At 37.1% G+C, this 19,162-nt stretch overlaps 1 protein-coding gene across 13 annotated transcripts in view; it reads right to left on the bottom strand.

Annotated features, from left to right (window-relative positions):
* Nucleotides 1-19,162, bottom strand: part of LRCH3 (leucine rich repeats and calponin homology domain containing 3) — a 64,060-nt gene that overhangs the window by 23,590 nt on the left and 21,308 nt on the right. For 11 of the 13 annotated variants that reach the window (XM_086754296.1, XM_086754286.1, XM_086754295.1 and 8 more), the window contains exons 2-10: nucleotides 12,822-12,966; nucleotides 11,661-11,787; nucleotides 10,796-10,901; nucleotides 10,485-10,621; nucleotides 9,407-9,516; nucleotides 5,045-5,138; nucleotides 4,041-4,161; nucleotides 1,830-1,978; nucleotides 27-103 (exon numbers count right to left, since the gene is read on the bottom strand). In XM_086754296.1, coding sequence (XP_086610422.1) covers nucleotides 27-103; nucleotides 1,830-1,978; nucleotides 4,041-4,161; nucleotides 5,045-5,138; nucleotides 9,407-9,516; nucleotides 10,485-10,621; nucleotides 10,796-10,901; nucleotides 11,661-11,787; nucleotides 12,822-12,966 — 1,066 coding nt within the window. The remainder of the gene's footprint in view (nucleotides 1-26; nucleotides 104-1,829; nucleotides 1,979-4,040; nucleotides 4,162-5,044; nucleotides 5,139-9,406; nucleotides 9,517-10,484; nucleotides 10,622-10,795; nucleotides 10,902-11,660; nucleotides 11,788-12,821; nucleotides 12,967-19,162) is intronic. The other 2 variants (XM_086754287.1, XM_086754294.1) reach the window with 1 other exon arrangement.

Raw genomic sequence — 19,162 nt, 5'->3', positions numbered from 1 at the left:
AAATTACTGTTACCACATAACCTTACCTGTTTTGGTGTAAATATCGTCTTGTATCCTCTGTTCTCTGCAATTCTCTGATGGATACAGGCTTTACTGGTGAACCCTAAGCAAAATAACACAGAAGACTGTTAACAACTTGTTCAGAATCCTGCACATTAATGTCAAAGAATCTCTTTGTAGAGCAACATTTGTGACTACTGGTATTTAAAATACCTGACACAGAACCACAAAACACAACTCAAGGATGTTAATTTCTAACTAGGCAAGCTGACCTATTTTTTTTTCCTGCGATTTAAAGAAGCTTTAGTTTCAAGATTATATATGCCTACTCATAAATTTAAGAGTTTAAAAACCTCCACTATTAAGAATCCTGCAGAGAAGTAAATGGAGGTAAAAAATAATTAATGTCACATGGAATAAATGTAGAGTTAAGCTCCAAAGAATGTGTATAGAAGTGTACAGCAATGCAAGACATCATCTAGTTTCGGCAATTCGTACAATTTCAAAGCAACTCTAGTTAATTTTATTAAACTGCACACTAATCCTTGTGCAGCTAGAAAACAGTGAAATGACATGAGCTAAAGAAAAGTGACAGTAACTTTACTGGAATCATTGCCATTGTCTGCACCAGGACATCATTTGTATACAGTAAGCAATCTATAAAAGTAGCTATTATTAGCATAGTATAATGTGAATGCTGTCAAAAAATATGTGAAAACAAACTCCTTCCCATGTTGCAGGGAAATGGGTGCACATATCCTGACTTCCAGGAGTTACACCGCAGTTACTGTTCTGAGATTTCTAAAATGCAGCACTCCAGTGCAAGAATTACACACCAGCTCAAACAGAAAGATACTCGAGAGCAAAAAAGAAAAACATACTGTTTAGATAGAAAAAACATGCTGATTTGCCTCAACCCCCCCTTTTTTTTTTCTGTGAGAGAAAACAGGGCAATGTCCAGAATTACTCACACCTGTTTTTCCAGACATTTGTAAAAAGCCGACTGGAGAACTTTCTAACCTGTCTAGCAATCATTTTACTTATCGTTCATTTAACTGTATACTTTTACTGACTGAGAACAGTTCCACGCCAGGTTTATCTGAAACTACAGATGGCAGTTTTTGCTCAGAAAGGTGACTGTACACATATCCAAATCTGGACTTGTGGGTTCAGAGCTGTGCTCAACAGTAAGAAAGAAACCACTCTCTGCAAAGATTAGACTTTCTGAAAAGTCTGAATGTTTAAAGTTAGTCTAAACTTAGCATGGATGCCCAAGACAATGAACTTACTGGCAAATAACTTCTAATTATCATGAACAGCCAAATTAACGGAGTTGCAAAATCACTGTACTAAATCTTTACACTGATACCAATCAACATTTTTGCCTTGAGAAAGTCAGTATATATTCAGTACTACAAAGTAAACGTTAACAATTTTCTAGGTATAATGAATTACCAGGTGGAAGCATCAACTTCAATGTTTTTTGAAGACAGCACTCTTTTGAAAAAAAAACAAACATTTACTTCACATACGTCTAAAGCACAAACTTGCAAGAACTCATATGACAAGAAAACAATGTAGCTGCTTTAGACTTATTCCACACATGCAAAGGGCGCTTGTGAGTAGCTTAACACTCCAGCTCTGACCCTCCACAAAGCACAACTCTGCACTCTTCCTCCAGATCAGACCTCTTTTTTTTTTTTTTTTTTTTTAAATTAAAAAAACCAACCAACCAACCAAAGAAAACCTCTGAGGACAAGAAGCATTAATACCATCACAAAGGCTTTCCTGGGGAGTATGAATTTAACTAACTTAAGTAAAAGCACCACCTCATTAGAGATTCGCCGCTGGTCAATATATGCCATGAATTGTGAGCTGAGGCTGTCTGAGTCCATGCACTTGGGTTGTCTCACCTCTTCCTCCTCCTCTTCTGTGGCACAGCTATCAATATAGTCGATCTGATCAAGATCATGTTCCACTTGACATACGTACACAAAGGAAACAGTCATAATTAGATAACCAACAGGAGAGGAAAACATCCAACAAAAAAAGCAACGTCAGGAACTAAGGTCCTATTGCTTTTTTTCCATCTGTGAAAGCTCAGCCTAAAAGCTCTTGAATTTTTCCAGGCCCACTAACATTTGTTAAACATAAAATTTTGAAATAATGATAAAATTAATGTTTTTTAAAAAGCAATGAGAAATATATATCAAGAACAGAGTTTTAAATTGCTGGCTGCAGAGACTGAAAAAGTAAATACTGTGGTTTTTTTCCAATTCTAAAACTATCTATCAAAATGTATCATTTAACATCAAGACTGTACAGTGATTTGCGTTCATTTTGAATAATTTCTCTTGGTTCTAATTCATCTCCTTCAGACAAACGAGAACGGCTATCACAGATACTTCTATTATTTTTACTACTACAACAACAAAGCAGAAGATGGCACGCTCAAGTTATCTGGAAGTAAATGCAATGAATATAAAAAGTGTATGTGGAAATAATGGACAGTACAGAAAACAACAAAACCTCTCTAAAATAATATAAAAGCATCTGCAGTTTAATTTTACAAAGAGGAATGAAAGAAGAAATTAGGAACCACTGAAATGAGAGCAAGAAACAGCATAGTTTGGCTAGTATTGATTTTTCCTTGTGTGAGCGATATTATGTAGGGCAATTTTTTCACTTGTCACTGCTTCTACACATTCTGCCCTGGGACTCAGAGTCATGACATTGAACAAACTACCCTGGTGAAACGCACTGTGTTGGGGATGCAAAGGAAAGCATAAACTCCCTTTCTGAGCACTAAAGCTTTTTTTTTTCCTTAAAACTCTCCTCAAACTCGCTCCAGACTCTTTTGCAGACATTCTTTTTCTACTCCCCCGCCCCTTTGCTGCTTGTCTAAAACAGGCTTCTCTTTGCCTCACCACACAATCTAGCAACTGTTACTGCCAAAGCCGCCACCTCTGCTACTACAACCATCCAAAACAGCATTCCTATACATTTTAGCTTCATTAAATCTCCATCTCAGTTTCAAATCTTAAAAAAAAACACAAACTCAACAAATCAAATCAAAACAAAAAACTCCTTTCTAGCGTTGCTTATTTAACTTAAATAATAATAATAACACAGTAGAGGGTGAAAGACATTACTATCTGTGTTAGTAATACAAAATTGAAAAGGATCTCCTGGATTGCTGACAGTCACATGCTGTGGCTTGTGCCCCCCTCAGATACTCCTACTCGTGAACTGACCACGCTCCATCTTAAAAGACTAGTGAGGCATTCTGAAATCCCTGGTGTACAAACCCCAAAGAACAAAATAAAGTTAGTCTTAAGAGGTGGAGCTGGCAGCACTACCTGTTATTAAGGCTGCCCACAGCTTCCCATAACACTGTGTTTTCAATTCTTCTAATTTGGCCAGAATGTAACTGTTTGAATTGAACTGTTTTGTCTGTTAACGTGTAAAGGAGCATGAGTCAACCAAAAAGTCTGGTATTTCTAGAAGGTGGCAAAGAAAACAAAATATTGTGACAGAGAAGAATAAGACCAAGAAAAGAAGATGGTAAAAGACAAAGAGGGAGATGAGGAGGGAAGAAGGAAGAAAATGTGGGACTTAAGATTAAATTTAGCTGGGAAGTGTGACACTTAGGTAGGGAATTGGAGCCATTACGGGAAATAGAAAACAGGGAGCAGCTGACAAAGAAGGAAAAGTAATTAAAGTATATGAGGATGAGATCTAATAAGCAATGGTGAAAAAAAAAAAAAAAAAGGAGAAGAGGGAATGACTGAAGAAAAACAAGCCCGGAAGAATGCTAAAATTGGGACATGTAAACAAGAAGAGGACTGAACTGTAAGCCAGTGGTAGCAGATTATTGGAAGTTAAAATTGAGGAGGACTGCAGAGATCAGATGTTTTTGTGTAATTCCACCGAGACCTTTATCTTTCTCCTCTTTAGACAACCTACTATTTATAGCAAATATTCTGGATCTTTAATAATGATGACAATAAAAACATTGTTAGCAAAAGATCACTGTTTACCTCCACCATTAGTTATGACTGCGCTCCCTCGATTTTCTTGATACTGACTCTCTCTTCGCAGTCTCTGTTCTTTAGTGATCTCTGCCACACGTAAAGGGAGATCTGAGAACTCGTCTGTTGGCTTTAGAAAACAAACAGTGAAGTCAAGAAACACTTTTCTCTGGAAACATCATCTTGTAAACTACTATCTCTTGATCTGTGTTTTTACTTCAACTGTCCTGTTTCGCACCTACAAAACCCTAACTTAAAGCAAAATTCAGCTATATAGTACTGTTTTTAAAAACATATATTCAAGTTTTCTTAAAAAATGAGCTTGCCTACAGTTTTGCTCTGCAATATCTGCAAATGCTTGAAAACATCCCGGGATGGAAACTCCTAGAACCCTCTCAAAAGCCAAGCTAGGAATGCAAGCAGACGTATGGAGTATAGCCCACTGAAACACTTTACGTCTTGGCTACTCCCCTTTCTGGTTGTCCCAAAAGGAAAATGGAGTTCTTCCTTGGAAGAATAATTGACAGCCTCCTTGCTTTAAGATCCCATTTTCCTGCTTCTAAATGGCAAACAGATTCTGTTTTTAACATTTGAAAAAAGCTGCAAAGAAAAAAGATAACATTTCCATCTCATTTTCCAAGTTAATTTTTATGTTCAGATTTATTTTACTGAAACAGCTACTTATGAGTAACTGTAGTTGACTCAACATTGTAACATGATACAGTTACAAGCTGTTTTTAAAATAAGGAACCCCCTTTTTTCTCATCTTTTATGCTCCAGTAAATTCACCTGTCACACACTGTTTTATACATTTCTCTTATTATTTCCAACTTTGTGTCCATCTCAAAATTCTGCTTGTTTTTCTCCAAGAAAACAACAAATAATTTTGGCTCAAGGCAACCTGTACGCTAGCATATACATATTACTTATAGAATATGCTTCCAAATGTATACTACTTAGTTCTCTTTCATCTATAACTGTGTACACAACAAAAACAAAGCTGCAACACTTACTTCATTCCCTGACCATCTTTTGTCTCCGCTGTCCACACTATTGAAGCCAGAATCAAGTGCTCCATACGGACGACTGGAATAGAGTTCCTCATGGCTGTCAAACACAGTTTTAGTTACTGTAATATAAATACCACCAAAAGCTTCTCAACTATTACAGAATAAAAGCAGAATAAGCCACCAACCACAGTTACAGCATGTTCACAAGCTCAGCATAACAGAAAGCATCATAATGCATTTGCCACATAGAGCAAGAGGCATGTGCTGGCAACTACAAACATACCGGTCAGACAGCTGTCCCTCTGCCACTGCCCAGCATTTTAAGAGCTAGTCTCATCCAAAGTATATGTCCATACTTCAAACGTTTCCCAAGCAGAAATTATGACTAAGAAAACTGCAAAGTGGTCTCTTATTCCACCGTTTAACAAGTCAAACTTTCATTTTCTGCTACTCGTACGTTTTGGTTGAAAAATGCTATGCTACAAACTTTTTCATAAGTAAGCATAAACCCATGCAAAACTACTAAAACTACAGCTGTATCAGAATGTACTTCCTCTACACAAGGCATACAGAACGTATTACACACGTATCTTCTGTGTTGTAATTACACAGCTAAGAAATTGTGCACTAAGCTGGACAGTATTTCAAATACTTCATAATATAATAAATAAGTACGGTTTTCATCTACAGGGCCTGACTTTGTCAATGATCTGTCTAGACAAAGGCATTAGACGCGCCTAGTGTTAGAATACACGTAACCAAACAGCCATACACTTCTCTAAATTTCTGGGCTTAGAAATGACGTAATTCAGCAGTACAGCCATCACAGATGTCAAATCTGGCAACTGCTGCAGATAGCTACAGTAAAAGAGACAATGGGACTTGTCTGATCCACTGCAGATGGCATTTCACAATGGCTCAACTGTCCTACTGGCACTCCATGCCCCAGGGAGAACTGCAGCAGCAATTACTACATAACACACAAGGCAGAACGAATTTCAGGAAGCTAATTGCTTCACCCCATCATAATTAAATTGCAGGTCATTTTCTCACTAGTATTGCTCTCAAGTTGTTCCTCCCTCTGAAATCCCTCTTTCAGGAAACACTTATTTTCAAATTACTATTATTATCATTAACGCAGCACCGCATGTGTGCATGGGACTGTGTAGAACAGTGACAGACTATTACTATGGGCTATTTTAATTTTCAGGTAGACATAAAATAGCAAAAAAGTAAGAGGAAGGATGGAGGGGTACAGATGAGAAATGTTAGGCTATACATCTGGTTCTATGCAAAACTAGGTTCTGCAAATGTACACCAAAAGACAAGCTCTTGCACCTGCATGGAGTTTTGATTAACTCAAGAGTGTTGCACCTTTCTGGTCCTCTATTTGAACAGAAAGATCATCTGCATAATAAACCCCTAGAAAGAAAAAAGGGGAAAGAAAAAACAACTCCCTTCTTTTGGGTGGGGAAGAAAAGAATGACCATGAAATCACCCAGTGCAGTTAAAGAACTATTAACTTGAATCACTGACAACAGAACCACACTTATGCTAACGATTCACAGTACTTAAATATTGGATTCAAACATGGGTAACAGAAAACAAAAATCCATCTGCAGTATAATGCCACTTTAAATGCATAAATATTTTCAGAATCTCCGAGAACTCTGTTCTAAGCTGAATAATTATTGCAAACTGAAGAGCATCAAAATGACTATTTGGCTACATCTCAAAAATGGGGAAGTTTTTGATACAAATTTTCTTCTTTTAGCTTTCCTTTTGAATTAGAGATTTTGAAAAGCTACACATCTAAAGGTTATCTGAAACCTCAAAAATTATTAATCACCCTTCCCATGACTCTACTCCTTTCTAACATGAAAGCCGCTTTTTATCTCCCCAGCTCGCACATGTCAAACCAGCTATCCAATGCTGCACACTTTACACGTTTATAATACAGCAGGCAACCTGAAATCAGTTCAGACTTAAGATTTTATTCCTCCCTTACCAACAAGCTACAAGGAACAATCATTAGGCATTTGGATAGATCAGAGCATTTTAGGGCAACTACAACTTACCTGGGAAGTGACGTAAGGCTTGAAACTAAAGGATGAGAAGCTAAACGCCTGGTAAGGCCAACAGCCAAAAGAAAGACAACACGTGCCAACACTTCAAAGACGCAGCTCCAAAGCCACGCTAAACCACATATCTTTACTTCCCATAAGAAAGAATAGTTGCCCAAGTCCCAGAATATCCACTACACTGGTTCACGCATGAGTGCTTCACATTTTAAACCTTTTAACGCCAGACTGCATCACTGGTGTTATCCAGTGACAAAAGAATTGCTACACAGCTTCCACAGCTCTGCCTCCTCTCAGTCACACTCATTCCAGCATCAACCTGAGCTGCTCTGAACTTCAGTGCTGCACATGAGAGACTGGCTGCAGCAGATCAACACTTGCTGCAAGATAAATTTTACATAGCTTATGTTTAGAAAAGGAGTGTAATATACAAGATTTCACTCTGGTAAGATAGTTTGATATAATTTGACAAGGCTAAACCAAATTATTAGCACTAGAACCTCCAAACCACACTTTCTGCCATAATGTTTCAGAATATCTTGTTTTATTAGCAGTATTAACAACTTCGCTATTTAAAAAATTTTTATCAAGAGTGAACTGACAGCACAACTCAAACTTCCTTAAACTTCAAGAATCTCTACCACTCAGTTTCAGACTTTTAACTTCCATGGAATTTCACCTAGCTTATCAGATAAAACAGCAACAAAGTCTAGGTGTACTGACTGATATCTAATTTCTGTTGGTCTCCTTTGAAGATAACATAAAACTCTTGTGACTTCCCTGGAAATATTAACTATATTGTAGTTGAATGCTTTTATTTCTCTCATCCCAAGTCCCAGAAGAATATAATAATTTGTGATCATCTCTTCCACTGGATCATTCTACCATTTTCTCCTAACATGTACCCTGATCCATGGACAGTTCTTCCACAGGTACATGAAGACAGGAGGAATCACCTGCAACACTGAATGTCCTAAACAGCACAGTAACAACAAATAACTATTTCACCAATTTTTATCTCCTCTTAAGGATGGAAATACAGCTAAAGGAAAGCCAGCTGAAGCTCATTTCATTCGGCTGAATCTGGAAGCAACTCCAGAGAAAGCATCCTCAATCAGTTCTCCACTTGTTTTTACATTCATAATTCCAAGCTATGATTAAAGTACGAACATTCTTCTCATTTCACAAAAGCAATGATTGACAACTTTCATAGTAATTTACTGCTATGGGTAACAGTAAATCAGTAAGCACCAGCCCACTGATTGTGTTTGAGTTTCTCTTAAACAAACAAACGAACTATGCTAGAGTTAAACCAATCATAACAGTTATCATTTAGAGCCTTTTCTTTTCACTAGTAGGACAGCATCCCCCGTATCTGCAGAAAGTGTCTGCAACAGCCTATACTCTAGAACACTGAGTAGCACTCAAAATGCTTGTATGTTGACCTCACCTAGAAAAATAATTTAAGACATTCAGTGCTGATGAGGAATCACTTTGTCAGTTCCTTATGTAAATTCCTCCTCACAATAAATCATCATGAGTCACATTTATGAGGCCCTCTGATTTGTGTTTTATTGCTGCTAGGACAGCGGTACATCCTTTAGCAACTTATTCCACACCTTATTACCACCTTCCAAGACGACTGAAGTAATTTCTATATATATTTAGTTTCACACTTCACTGACTCCCTTTCTTCTATATCAAGTAACAGAAATAAATCTTAACTCCTGCTTTTCTCTAGACATCTTAATTTAGCAGCTGATAAGGCTGACTGTTCCAATATTTGTGTTGTTATGCTAAGCAATAGTGCCAAGTGAAAGCTTGCCAAGAATAACAGTTTACTAATGGGGTGGAGATCAGCATTTACACCTGTGGTTTGAGTACAGCAGTTATAAAATTCCATACAAAAGGTTAAAAATCACAGCATAGACAAGTATGTGGAAAATATTAAGACCTCATAAACTGAACACACGTTAACAACACAAGAACACGCCCCCTGTACTATGAAGACACCACACTCTCTTCTTACTGTATATCAACTCTAACACTGACTTTCACAGGATACTGCCCAGGTTTTCCTCTGAACTGCTCCTTGCTTCTTATGTACCGGTACCTTGTTAGAACGCACCATGAGATAATGCAAATTACATTCTTCAAAGCCACCTCCATCAATGCACTTCCCAAAGAACAATCCTTGGATCTATTTTTTAAAAAAACTCCAGATGACTGACATAATATTCCTGAATGTCATCAAAATTAGGAACTTGGATTGTGCCATACTTACCAAGATCCAAATCCCATGGGTCTCCTATCATAATCAGGCAAGTCTGGGGCTATCTTGCATGCTTCTATGTTCAGGTATTTAAATATGTGAATTTTTCCTTTTATACATATCTTAAAAAAAAGTGAAAAAAGTACATAAGCACAATTTGACAATACATTTTCAAAGTATTCTACAGACATTTAACCTGTAGTTTTAAGTAACAAATGAGCACGTTTATGTCAACCAATGCACCTTTTCTTGTAATCTCACTGCATTTTAGAGAAACAGCTATAGTGGAGCATCACGGGATGCCTGTGATAGACAAATAGAAGCTGTCCTCCAAGTACATCTGGTCTGCATACAACTTTGTCAGCTGGATGCTGAAATTTCATCATGCAAACAAGACATAAGCATTTACATGGACTAGAATTTATACCCTTGCCATCAGAACAGATGCATCCCACCCATGCCCAGCTTTGAATGGCAGTGGCAGACTGCCAAAGTAAGCTCAAATTCAAAGTGAATGAAGCCAGTAACAGCTGTATTTGCTTTCAAAAGGAAGGCAAAACCCTATTGAAACTACAGGTCTTAGCAAGTGCCACTCTTGGCTCGGAAGCAGCAGTTCACAGTAGAACCTGTAATATTCAAGGCCTTATATACCCACATTAAAAACCAAATTAGTCACTTAACGTATTGCAGTTTCTAGCTCAAAGGCTAATTTGAGCACTCTGCTGCAAAGCAAACCCGCACACAGCAGTGCTGAGGTCTCAGTCAACGTCTTGACATTTGACTGGCACAAATGAGTCTTGCCTAACAGAGCTTCCTCTTTCCCACACTGAAAGCAGAAATGTTCACCTAACATTAATACAATACTAACAGCACAATTCTTAGTAATGTCCTCTAGGTGAGACTTCTAATACATTAAAATAAGAGAAGAAAAAGGGATTTTGAAGCTATGCTGTGCAACACTTTTAGACAACACAATTTATTTAAAGTCCTCTTGTTCTTCAATGAAGTTTGTAATATAGCTATTCAGCTTTTAACTTTGTTCTGCTCTTTTTAGTTGAACTAGTAATCTGAATTCCTAGCTGCAGTTTACCTGTGCAGGGGGTGACTGGAGAGGGTTGTTCTCTAACATGATGGTCTGCAGATGTCTGAGGTTCCTATAACAAACTGGTATTGTTGTTATTTTATTGCAGGAGAAATCTAATCGAATCAAAGGCAACTCAGCAAGCTCTGGAGATAAGAAAATAAATACAATTAATCAGATTTAAAAGCAAGAGTATGAAAATGTGTGTTTTACAAAATAATTAAGTACAGTGCTTCTATCTCCCAGAGGAAGAAAAAAAGCATTGAAAATAAAGAAGTGCTTGAAGTTTCTGCTGTTACAACTGACGGCCTTTATCTCACCTTCAGGTAAACGCACCAAATTATTTCTTCTGACATTTAGGTCCCGTAAGGATTCCAAATTGCCGATCTGTGGAGGTATTGTCTGTATTTCATTGCAGCTCACATCCTACAAAGCAGGAGTAAAGAATGAGTTAGCTGTTTTGACACTGCCACCATTGACTGCTAATCCTCTGTTCATTCCAACACGTAGTGTTTTATTTAGGGACTGAAAGAAAAATACAACTACTTACATAACACTTAAGATCATCATATTCTTTGAATCTCATTGCTGATGTCAAGCACTATTCTTGTCTTAAATATATAGGGAAATAAAAGTTTTAAAAGACTAAGCATCCAGATGTAGAAGTTCATTTCAAGTTATCTCATATTATTTGAGACAGTGCAACTTGCAACTTGCCGGAAACAAGTGCATCAACAGCTCTCATTCCATCCAGTCTTCCTTTCAAAACAAGGGAAGACTCTTAGTTCAACTGACATGGATCACTTGCTCTCCAGTGCAAGGCATCTTTCCCCCACATTAATTTAAAAAAAAAAATCTCAGAGTACTTCAAACTCTTTTCTAACACCTCTATAATCAAAATATAGTTGGACATCCTATGGCAGATAGAAATCTTCCTTAGGCTAAGAGCAGATTTAAGTAACTTGCTATTGCATACAAGTGACTAGTTTACAATCACAAAGTTCTCAGCAGAATGAGAAACAGGATGTCGATCTTGCACATGTCTAGGTAGCATCCTCATTTCTGCATCATTTTCATCAGTAAAAAAAAATGTTGTTTCTTCTGAAGTACCTCTGAACCTATTAAATACATAAATTAAAAATTAAATACTGAACAGTAATAGTTTAAAAATAACTGTGTACTCACAAGCTCTGTCAGCTGTCTGAGCTGTCCAATTTCTTCAGGTATTGAAACCAACTTATTATTACTCGCTATCAAAACCTTTAGTGGTAGACTACAGAGGTGTACTGGCAATGTTGAAAGCTGGTTTCGACTTTTGGGACAGAAAGAAAACAAAATCATCAGAACTCTAATGAGAAATCACCTCATATCTTAATGCAATGAAAGACACATACAAAAAGCATGCTCCATTTAGATGATCAACTCAGTTTGCATATAATTACTGTTAAAGTAGTTCATTAAGTCTTTCTTCATTACTTGTTTTATCTAGTTATGTGTGAACAAACTGAGTATTAAGTACCAAGCCTAATCAGATGCTTTCAAACTCGTGCTGGGGAATATGATAGTTTCATGCCCTTCCTGGTGCTTCTGATAACTGGCCACTCCTTGTCACAAATGAGGATGTTTGAACGGAGTGCAAAAGCCTTTCTCATCAGTAGCATCACAGGTCAAATGCAAATACCACAGTGAAAGTCACTGCTTACTAAAATGCCAGGGAGAATGTACTTACTTACTCAATTAGAAATATACTTTAAATACTCGGTAAGTCATGTGCATCAAGAATCTTGGTATGACGGATATCACTATTACAAAATACAGTCTTGGACATTTCATAATAAACTATTACAGCAAATATGAGACCACATGACTGGACCATAACCTCAGATGAGAATCAGGCAGAATGAGAATGGATTGTAAAACAGAAAGATTTGCTTCACAACCAAAATACAGCAATGAGTAGTAACTGGATGATTAGAAAGAAAGTTTTTAGGATCTTAACTAAGGCTTTGACCAGGTGTTGACATTTACCAAAATATGCTGCTGTACTATTTCACACTTGAAACATAATTTCCCTACTACTAAAGAAAAAAAAACAAACCCAGAAGTTCTGAGTATTAGGTGAACCAGCACTCTACATCTACAAGCTGCTGCTTAATCCTCCTGTTCCCTGATCCGCCTAAGTGGGTAAGACTGGTTCAGGTTGCTTTGATCCAATGACATACAATGTACCAATGTGCTGATTAACCACCATGTTAGCCTTACTTATGGATGCATCAGAACTTATAAACCTAGATCATTGACGCTAAAGCAAAATTTCTAAAATAAAATTTCTAAGACAATCTTTACCTGATATTTAGAAATGTTAAAGATTGTAAGTTCAGAACAGCCTCTGGGATATATCGAATGCAGTTCTGGTACAAATTAAGACTCTCGAGGGAGACAAAGTGACATGCTTCTGCTGGAAGCTCTGACAGTCTGTTCCGTGACAAATCTGAAAGGGGGGAAAAAAGAAATAGTCAGTAAAGCTATCTTAAAATTTCATGAGGACAAATACTGTCTGTCTGGGAACAGTTCAACAGGAATCAGTTTTGCTCTTCTGCCTACAAAATTTTCAAGATTATGAAGTGACTTTCACTGCACACACAAAATAAATCGACATCTTTAAAAATCTTACAGCCACAGTGAGAAAGAGAGAGTCAGATGCAACATTCCTTTCACAGCCAAACTTTCACATCCCAAACTGCCTTAGAGAAAGCTAGTTTAAGATGCTGAAAGCCCAGCTTCAAATCTCTGTTGCAGGACTATCTTTAGGTTATGGAGTTGACATTGGGTGGGCACTACTGTACTGAAAACAATCAGAAAGAAAATCACAGCCCCCTGCCAAGGTGCTCTCTGCTATGTGGAAATCTCAGCTTCAAATTTCTGGTCTAAAAATATATACTTTATACAGATACATGTGTATTCATGAGTAACAGTTCCAAAAGGGGAAACACGAGGTATACATCTTAGACAAGCCTTCTATACTCTAGCCAAAGCATTCCCTCCTTTGGAGAGATACCAGTTCAAGCCTGTCATCTCAACCAGGCAGTGGAAGGATTTTCAATAAACGGTCTTCCCAGTTGCTGAGAAATGCTCTGCTGGCTGCTAGCAGTAAGGTTTACTGCTTCTTTGTGATCATACATTTCTTGCTTGGCAAGAAACAAAAGTTTAACCAGAACTACTACCAAATGTTTGTATTTGAAGAACCAATATTTTTCCTTAGTCAGTTTCAATTACAAGTCTGTATGTAAAAAATACACATTAGTATTATTCTCCCTCAAGAGTAAAAGCTGCATTGTAGTAAATAATGCAGTCGCAAAGGGTTCTTTTTTCTTTAAAGGTCAAGGAAAGCTCTCGGTTGTAAATGCCAAAGGACAGTTCTCACAAACACACACTAACAGCTCCTGCTTCCTAACACACCCAGCTCTTAATTCTGACAGGAGTTATGTTCACATCAAGAGCACGTTGTGTCAGCAGGGAGTTCCTACAGAGACACTGCCTGTCTAACAAACTGACGCGTCACCTTTACAATTTTAAGGGAGGGCAGACATTCACTGTAAAAATCCATCTAACCTGAACTGGTGTAATGAATAATTAAAAAAAAAAATAATCCAAATTTAATTGCTATTTTCTTTATTTGTTTTGAATTTCAATTTCTCCTCATCCCCGTAAGAGGATAAAAGTTCCCACCCTGAAACATAAACTGACATAGTAATTTCTGTACCTTTATTCAATGAAGGAACCCTCCAATACAGATTACTTTTTAAAGACTGGTAATGCAGACAGGTCTTGTGTCTCTTGACATTATATATATATATATATATAAAATATATATGAATAATAATATATTCATAATATATTATCTAGAATATATTATATATAACAAACATTATAAATAATAATATATCTATATAATAATATATAAATATTATATAATTATATATAACAATATATTATATATAAAATATATATTATATATATTATATATATTTTATATATATTATACACACACACATACATATTTTTTTTTAAAAGGGAAGCTTTTCCACAGTAAAAAAAGCCCTCCTCAGAGATATCTTGCATACCACTATTCCAACATATGCTGCTTTAGGTTGCCCAAGGAAAAAAGGTCACTCCAAGTGCTGCTGGAACTGACTCTAGGTCTACCTCAATACTTAGAACGAGCCATGAGCTACTACTGGTAAATAATCAGTAATTAAAAATCACAGTAGAAAGAACCACTATGAAAAACATTGTAGAGAAAAACCTCCAGACGTATGTTAACGTGCAAGTGGGAAGGAACTGCAATACCCAACCTACAGGTATGACTGACGCTAACGACAGCAGAGGTTATAATGGATGTCAAGTTCAGTGGATGTTCCAGGGTGCATACAGACAAGAAAATATGAAAATTGTGGAAACTTCTAATCCACTCATACAAAAAGGTAATGGGGAACATAACAAAACTCCTTGTCTGTTCAGCATTGAGCATTAAAAACGAATAACAGTAAATATTTTTTTTAAATCACACTAAGTGCTTCTTTCCAGCTTGTGTCAGCCTCAAACATGACCTCAGCTTAAACCTGTCCAAAGATTTTGAAAACTCACTTTTAAATGAACATTTCTGATCAGCTCTATCAATGAGAGCTAAAACTACGAAATAATAGAAGCTGTCAGCATTAAGTCTGGATTGCATATCTATAATTGTTTAACTGCCTTATGACAGAAAACAGTTTGAGATCTTTGTCCCTCTTTTCTATTTCTTGTGAGACAACCTTTTTCCCCCTCTTTTTTCCTTTTCTTCTAAGAGCGAAGAAAAACCTGCACTTACAGATTGCTAAAGACAGCATCCATAAACATCCTAATCTTACCACACACTAATCCAGACACACAACATCAGATAAATGCATCAAATACAAAGGAAGACCAAAGTGGTGCGTCCTGCTTCCTGCTACTCCCAAACCCAAAGTTTTCATAGCTCTGTTGCTTGTCCCAGGCCCTCTGTACTGTCAGAGATTGTGGGAAACTCTGATTGGAATTAAATGCAACCGTTTTTCTGATCACCTCACCATACAACCCCGTAAACCCTATGCCAGCATCGGGAAAAACGATGGTGGGGGCAGCAGAGTCCCTTGTTCTAGTGGCAGGGATTACTTTTACTGATTTAAAGCACTCACCAAACTCCAGCCTAAGTGGAAACAGCAAATGAATCGGACTGATTGGAACCTGCTCAAGAATCTGCAGATAGTAAAGGGGTCAATAAAGTAATTATGTATATCCTGCAGGGACACAGCATACACTTTCAAAGGAATTTAGTCAGTGGGCACTTACTTTGCACAAGCCATCTTCCATAATTCACTAGTCTGCCCTAGGGTTTCTTCTGCTTTACTTCCATAATTTAATTCTCATTAATGTTTTAGTGAAAACAACAGCAAACTCCAACCCTTTCTCCTCCAAGTTGTATAGCTGCAGTAGATTAAAAGCAGAGTGATAGTGCTAAAAGTATGCAACAATGCAATGTCCAAAATTGCGACATTCCCAATGGGGTCTCTGCTGAGCCAACATTGTTGTAAAATGTAACAGAAGAGCGATTTCCAACAAACATACTGTCGCAAAACAAATAAAAAATTATGTATGCTGAAAAATTTCTAGTAAATGTAACCAATCATACTATTTGTAATTACTGAAATAATCTATGATATACACAACTTGCTGGAAGGTTTCACAGTACAGTTGCACGTTACCATGTAAGAAAGGGAGAAGAACGCAAATTATTTCAGACACAACATGAAACAAGCAAGAGTAATTCAGAAAAATTACTTTGCTTTCACATTGACTAGATGTTTAAGCACCTATTTATTTTAAATAATTATTATAACATTTGTTCACTTATGAGATGTGTTTTTCTTAGGGACCCTGAAGGATGGAACTGACTTCCACCACTTATCCCACAATAAACTAACATCTTTCAGCAAATGTCTTTATCCCTCCTTCACACAGCTGTGCTGGCAAGGTTTGTTTTAATTCTACCAATTTTAACAAAGAAATAAGGCTTCCCAAGTAATAAGCTGTATTTGCTGGCAGAAGAGTCACAAAGAAAAAGTTTTTTTCAACTCTGTTTGGAAAGAGTTTAATCACAAACATGAGAATTCTCAATTGCTTTTTGTTTCACTTTATCTTACCAAAGAACATTTAAAACCTAGTGTTTATATATTGTGCAGACTGTAAGGCATGAACTAGTCAAGAACTTCATATACTCTGAGCTATGATTTTCTATTTCTAAAGAAATAACTCCCTGCAAAATAACATTAAATCTGAAGAAATGAAAATACACGTTTTAAAACAGCAAATGAGCTCATAGCATGATAGAAAAGAGACCAAAGCTGGTTAGCAGCAACAACTAGGTTTTTCCAGAGCTCCCCTGCTCTACAGTGATTTTTAAAACTTTGCATTTCTGTTTAGCTGTAGAAATTCAGTGGAAAGCGGATTAAATCAGAGCTGAATTTTGATGCTGCAATATAGTCTCTTAAATAATTCAAAACGGGCCTAATCAACCACAAGTTTGGTTAATATGTCTGCAGCATTTTTACTCACATGATGGCCATGAGAATGCTATCTTATACACAGCATCCGTGATTTCATGCGCTCGAATGGGGAGCCAAGAGGGAGGGTATGCCAGGACCATATAAAAAAGGCAAGTACTAGAAAAAAAAGACTAGGCTATACTGTAAAACAAGAATATCTTGGGAATTAGACAGAAACAATATGATATAAAATACAGTGTGAATTCTGAATCTGCAAATGAAGAACTACTTTTGGTTATTTGCAATCCCTGCCTTGCCCCCTGCAAAGCTCCAGTAAGTATTAAAATTTCTTGAAGTCCAGATCACAGCATCCCTAAGACTCAGAAACATTTTTTATTTCAGCCAATTTCTCTGGAACCCTCCCCTAATCCACAAAGTAGACCTTAAATGGGACCAGAAATGGGGCAGAGAATACAGCAGGCAGCGTATAAAACAATTCAACAACTCCATCCTCTTCCGCACCTTCTTCCTAAAAGTATCTGAATGAAAGGAACAGCTCTAACAAAACCAGAGAAGTGAAGAAAAAAGCACTCCAGTGATGGGTTATACATTTACATGGACGCTGCCCTGCAGTACAGAAGTAGCTGGTGCTTTTCCAGAAGAGACAGTGGGAGTGAGGTAAAGGAACAAAACCTAAGGTATTTCATTGAAAATATCTTGTCAATTAAGACTTTAGTGATGATATTCCGCTACTGTATGCATAAAATAACTGTTCAGTATTTCAGTAACCAGAAAATAAATGGTATTACAGTACAAATTATTGTGCAGACTAAAATTTGTGCAGATTTCTCTCAATCTCTCAGAAAAAAAATTGACAGAATGTTTTAGAGATATTATTTAAATGTTCTTTTTTTTAACAAATACTATAACATGAATTAAGAAGCAACTGCTAACTGTCAAATCAAGCAAGGAGTAGTCAGCCTGATGCAGATTATTTGCTGTAATATGTATGTGCAAACCCTTGCTGCTTGACATACCATAAACTGCAAAGAGCAAAAGACTAATTCCCTCACAAAAGCGCAGAGGCTGAATTTCACTACAAATAAGCATATCAGTGAAATACAGCTATTCGAAATTTGAGCTAGGATTGACTTGTTTGCGTTCATATTTCATGGGTTAAAATTACTGTGACCAGAAATCTCCTTTAAAAAAAGGCTCTCCTAGCCTGCTAAAAATGGATGCATTTCCTTGAAGACAAGATCATGTGGAATTTTGGCAAAGGGGAAGCGTTCTTTGGAACTAAGCTCTTTGTGAAAGATAAAAAAGCCAACAGTACAAATACAAAATGAAATCTCAGAGCGGAGTCAGATCACTGACCTTTTCCATCTTAATTGGGATTCCGTTCAGAAAGCCAGCACACCCAATGTTAAATGTGACCAGGGAACACGCTACGTTTAAAATTGCATCATTTGGCATTAAATGGAAACTCTTTCTGCTCAAAAAAGAACATTCTTCTAATATAAAACATTAGCAGGACTGTGTTCGCACATCTTTAACTTAAGGTGTAACACAAATTTTGTCTCCAAAGGGAAGTCCCTGATGCATAAAGATGCACTGTTTAAGGTACGGGGTACTTGAACCCACTACATATACCGTGAAGAGAGGGACCTGCAGCTCAACTGTTGCTGGCATTCAAACGAGCTGGGTGGTGATGAATTCCAATTCATCACGAGATGCTAATGTGATCAGTCCACTAATCCTGCTGCAATGGGAATATGGCTTCTGCTCTCATTCCAATTAACTATGACAATGAAGGCCAGTTCTAGGCCTGGGCTGTGCTACTAAATTTTGTTGATAAAAATCTGCCTTTTGTCACCAGAGATCTGCATGTAGTTCCCCCACACTTATTTATTTATTTAATTTAAACCAGCAAAGCCTAGATTTTTGGCCATCTATTCAAAACCAAATGACAGCAACCACCGTAACACCCGCTGGCAAAATGCTCATGTAAGAGAGATTGTGACATTATGTCAGCAGCTATAAACTGTGGGCTCCCACCCATGATGTACCATCTCTTCCATAATAACCCAGTTGCAGCTGTGTGACACCAGCCATGAATGTGCT

Source organism: Chlamydotis macqueenii, chromosome 9 (genome assembly GCF_036417535.1).
Source record: "Chlamydotis macqueenii isolate bChlMac1 chromosome 9, bChlMac1.mat, whole genome shotgun sequence".
Lineage (NCBI taxonomy): Eukaryota > Metazoa > Chordata > Aves > Otidiformes > Otididae > Chlamydotis > Chlamydotis macqueenii.
The sequence above is the reverse complement of the archived record's forward strand: the minus strand, read 5'-3'. Positions and strand labels throughout refer to the sequence as shown.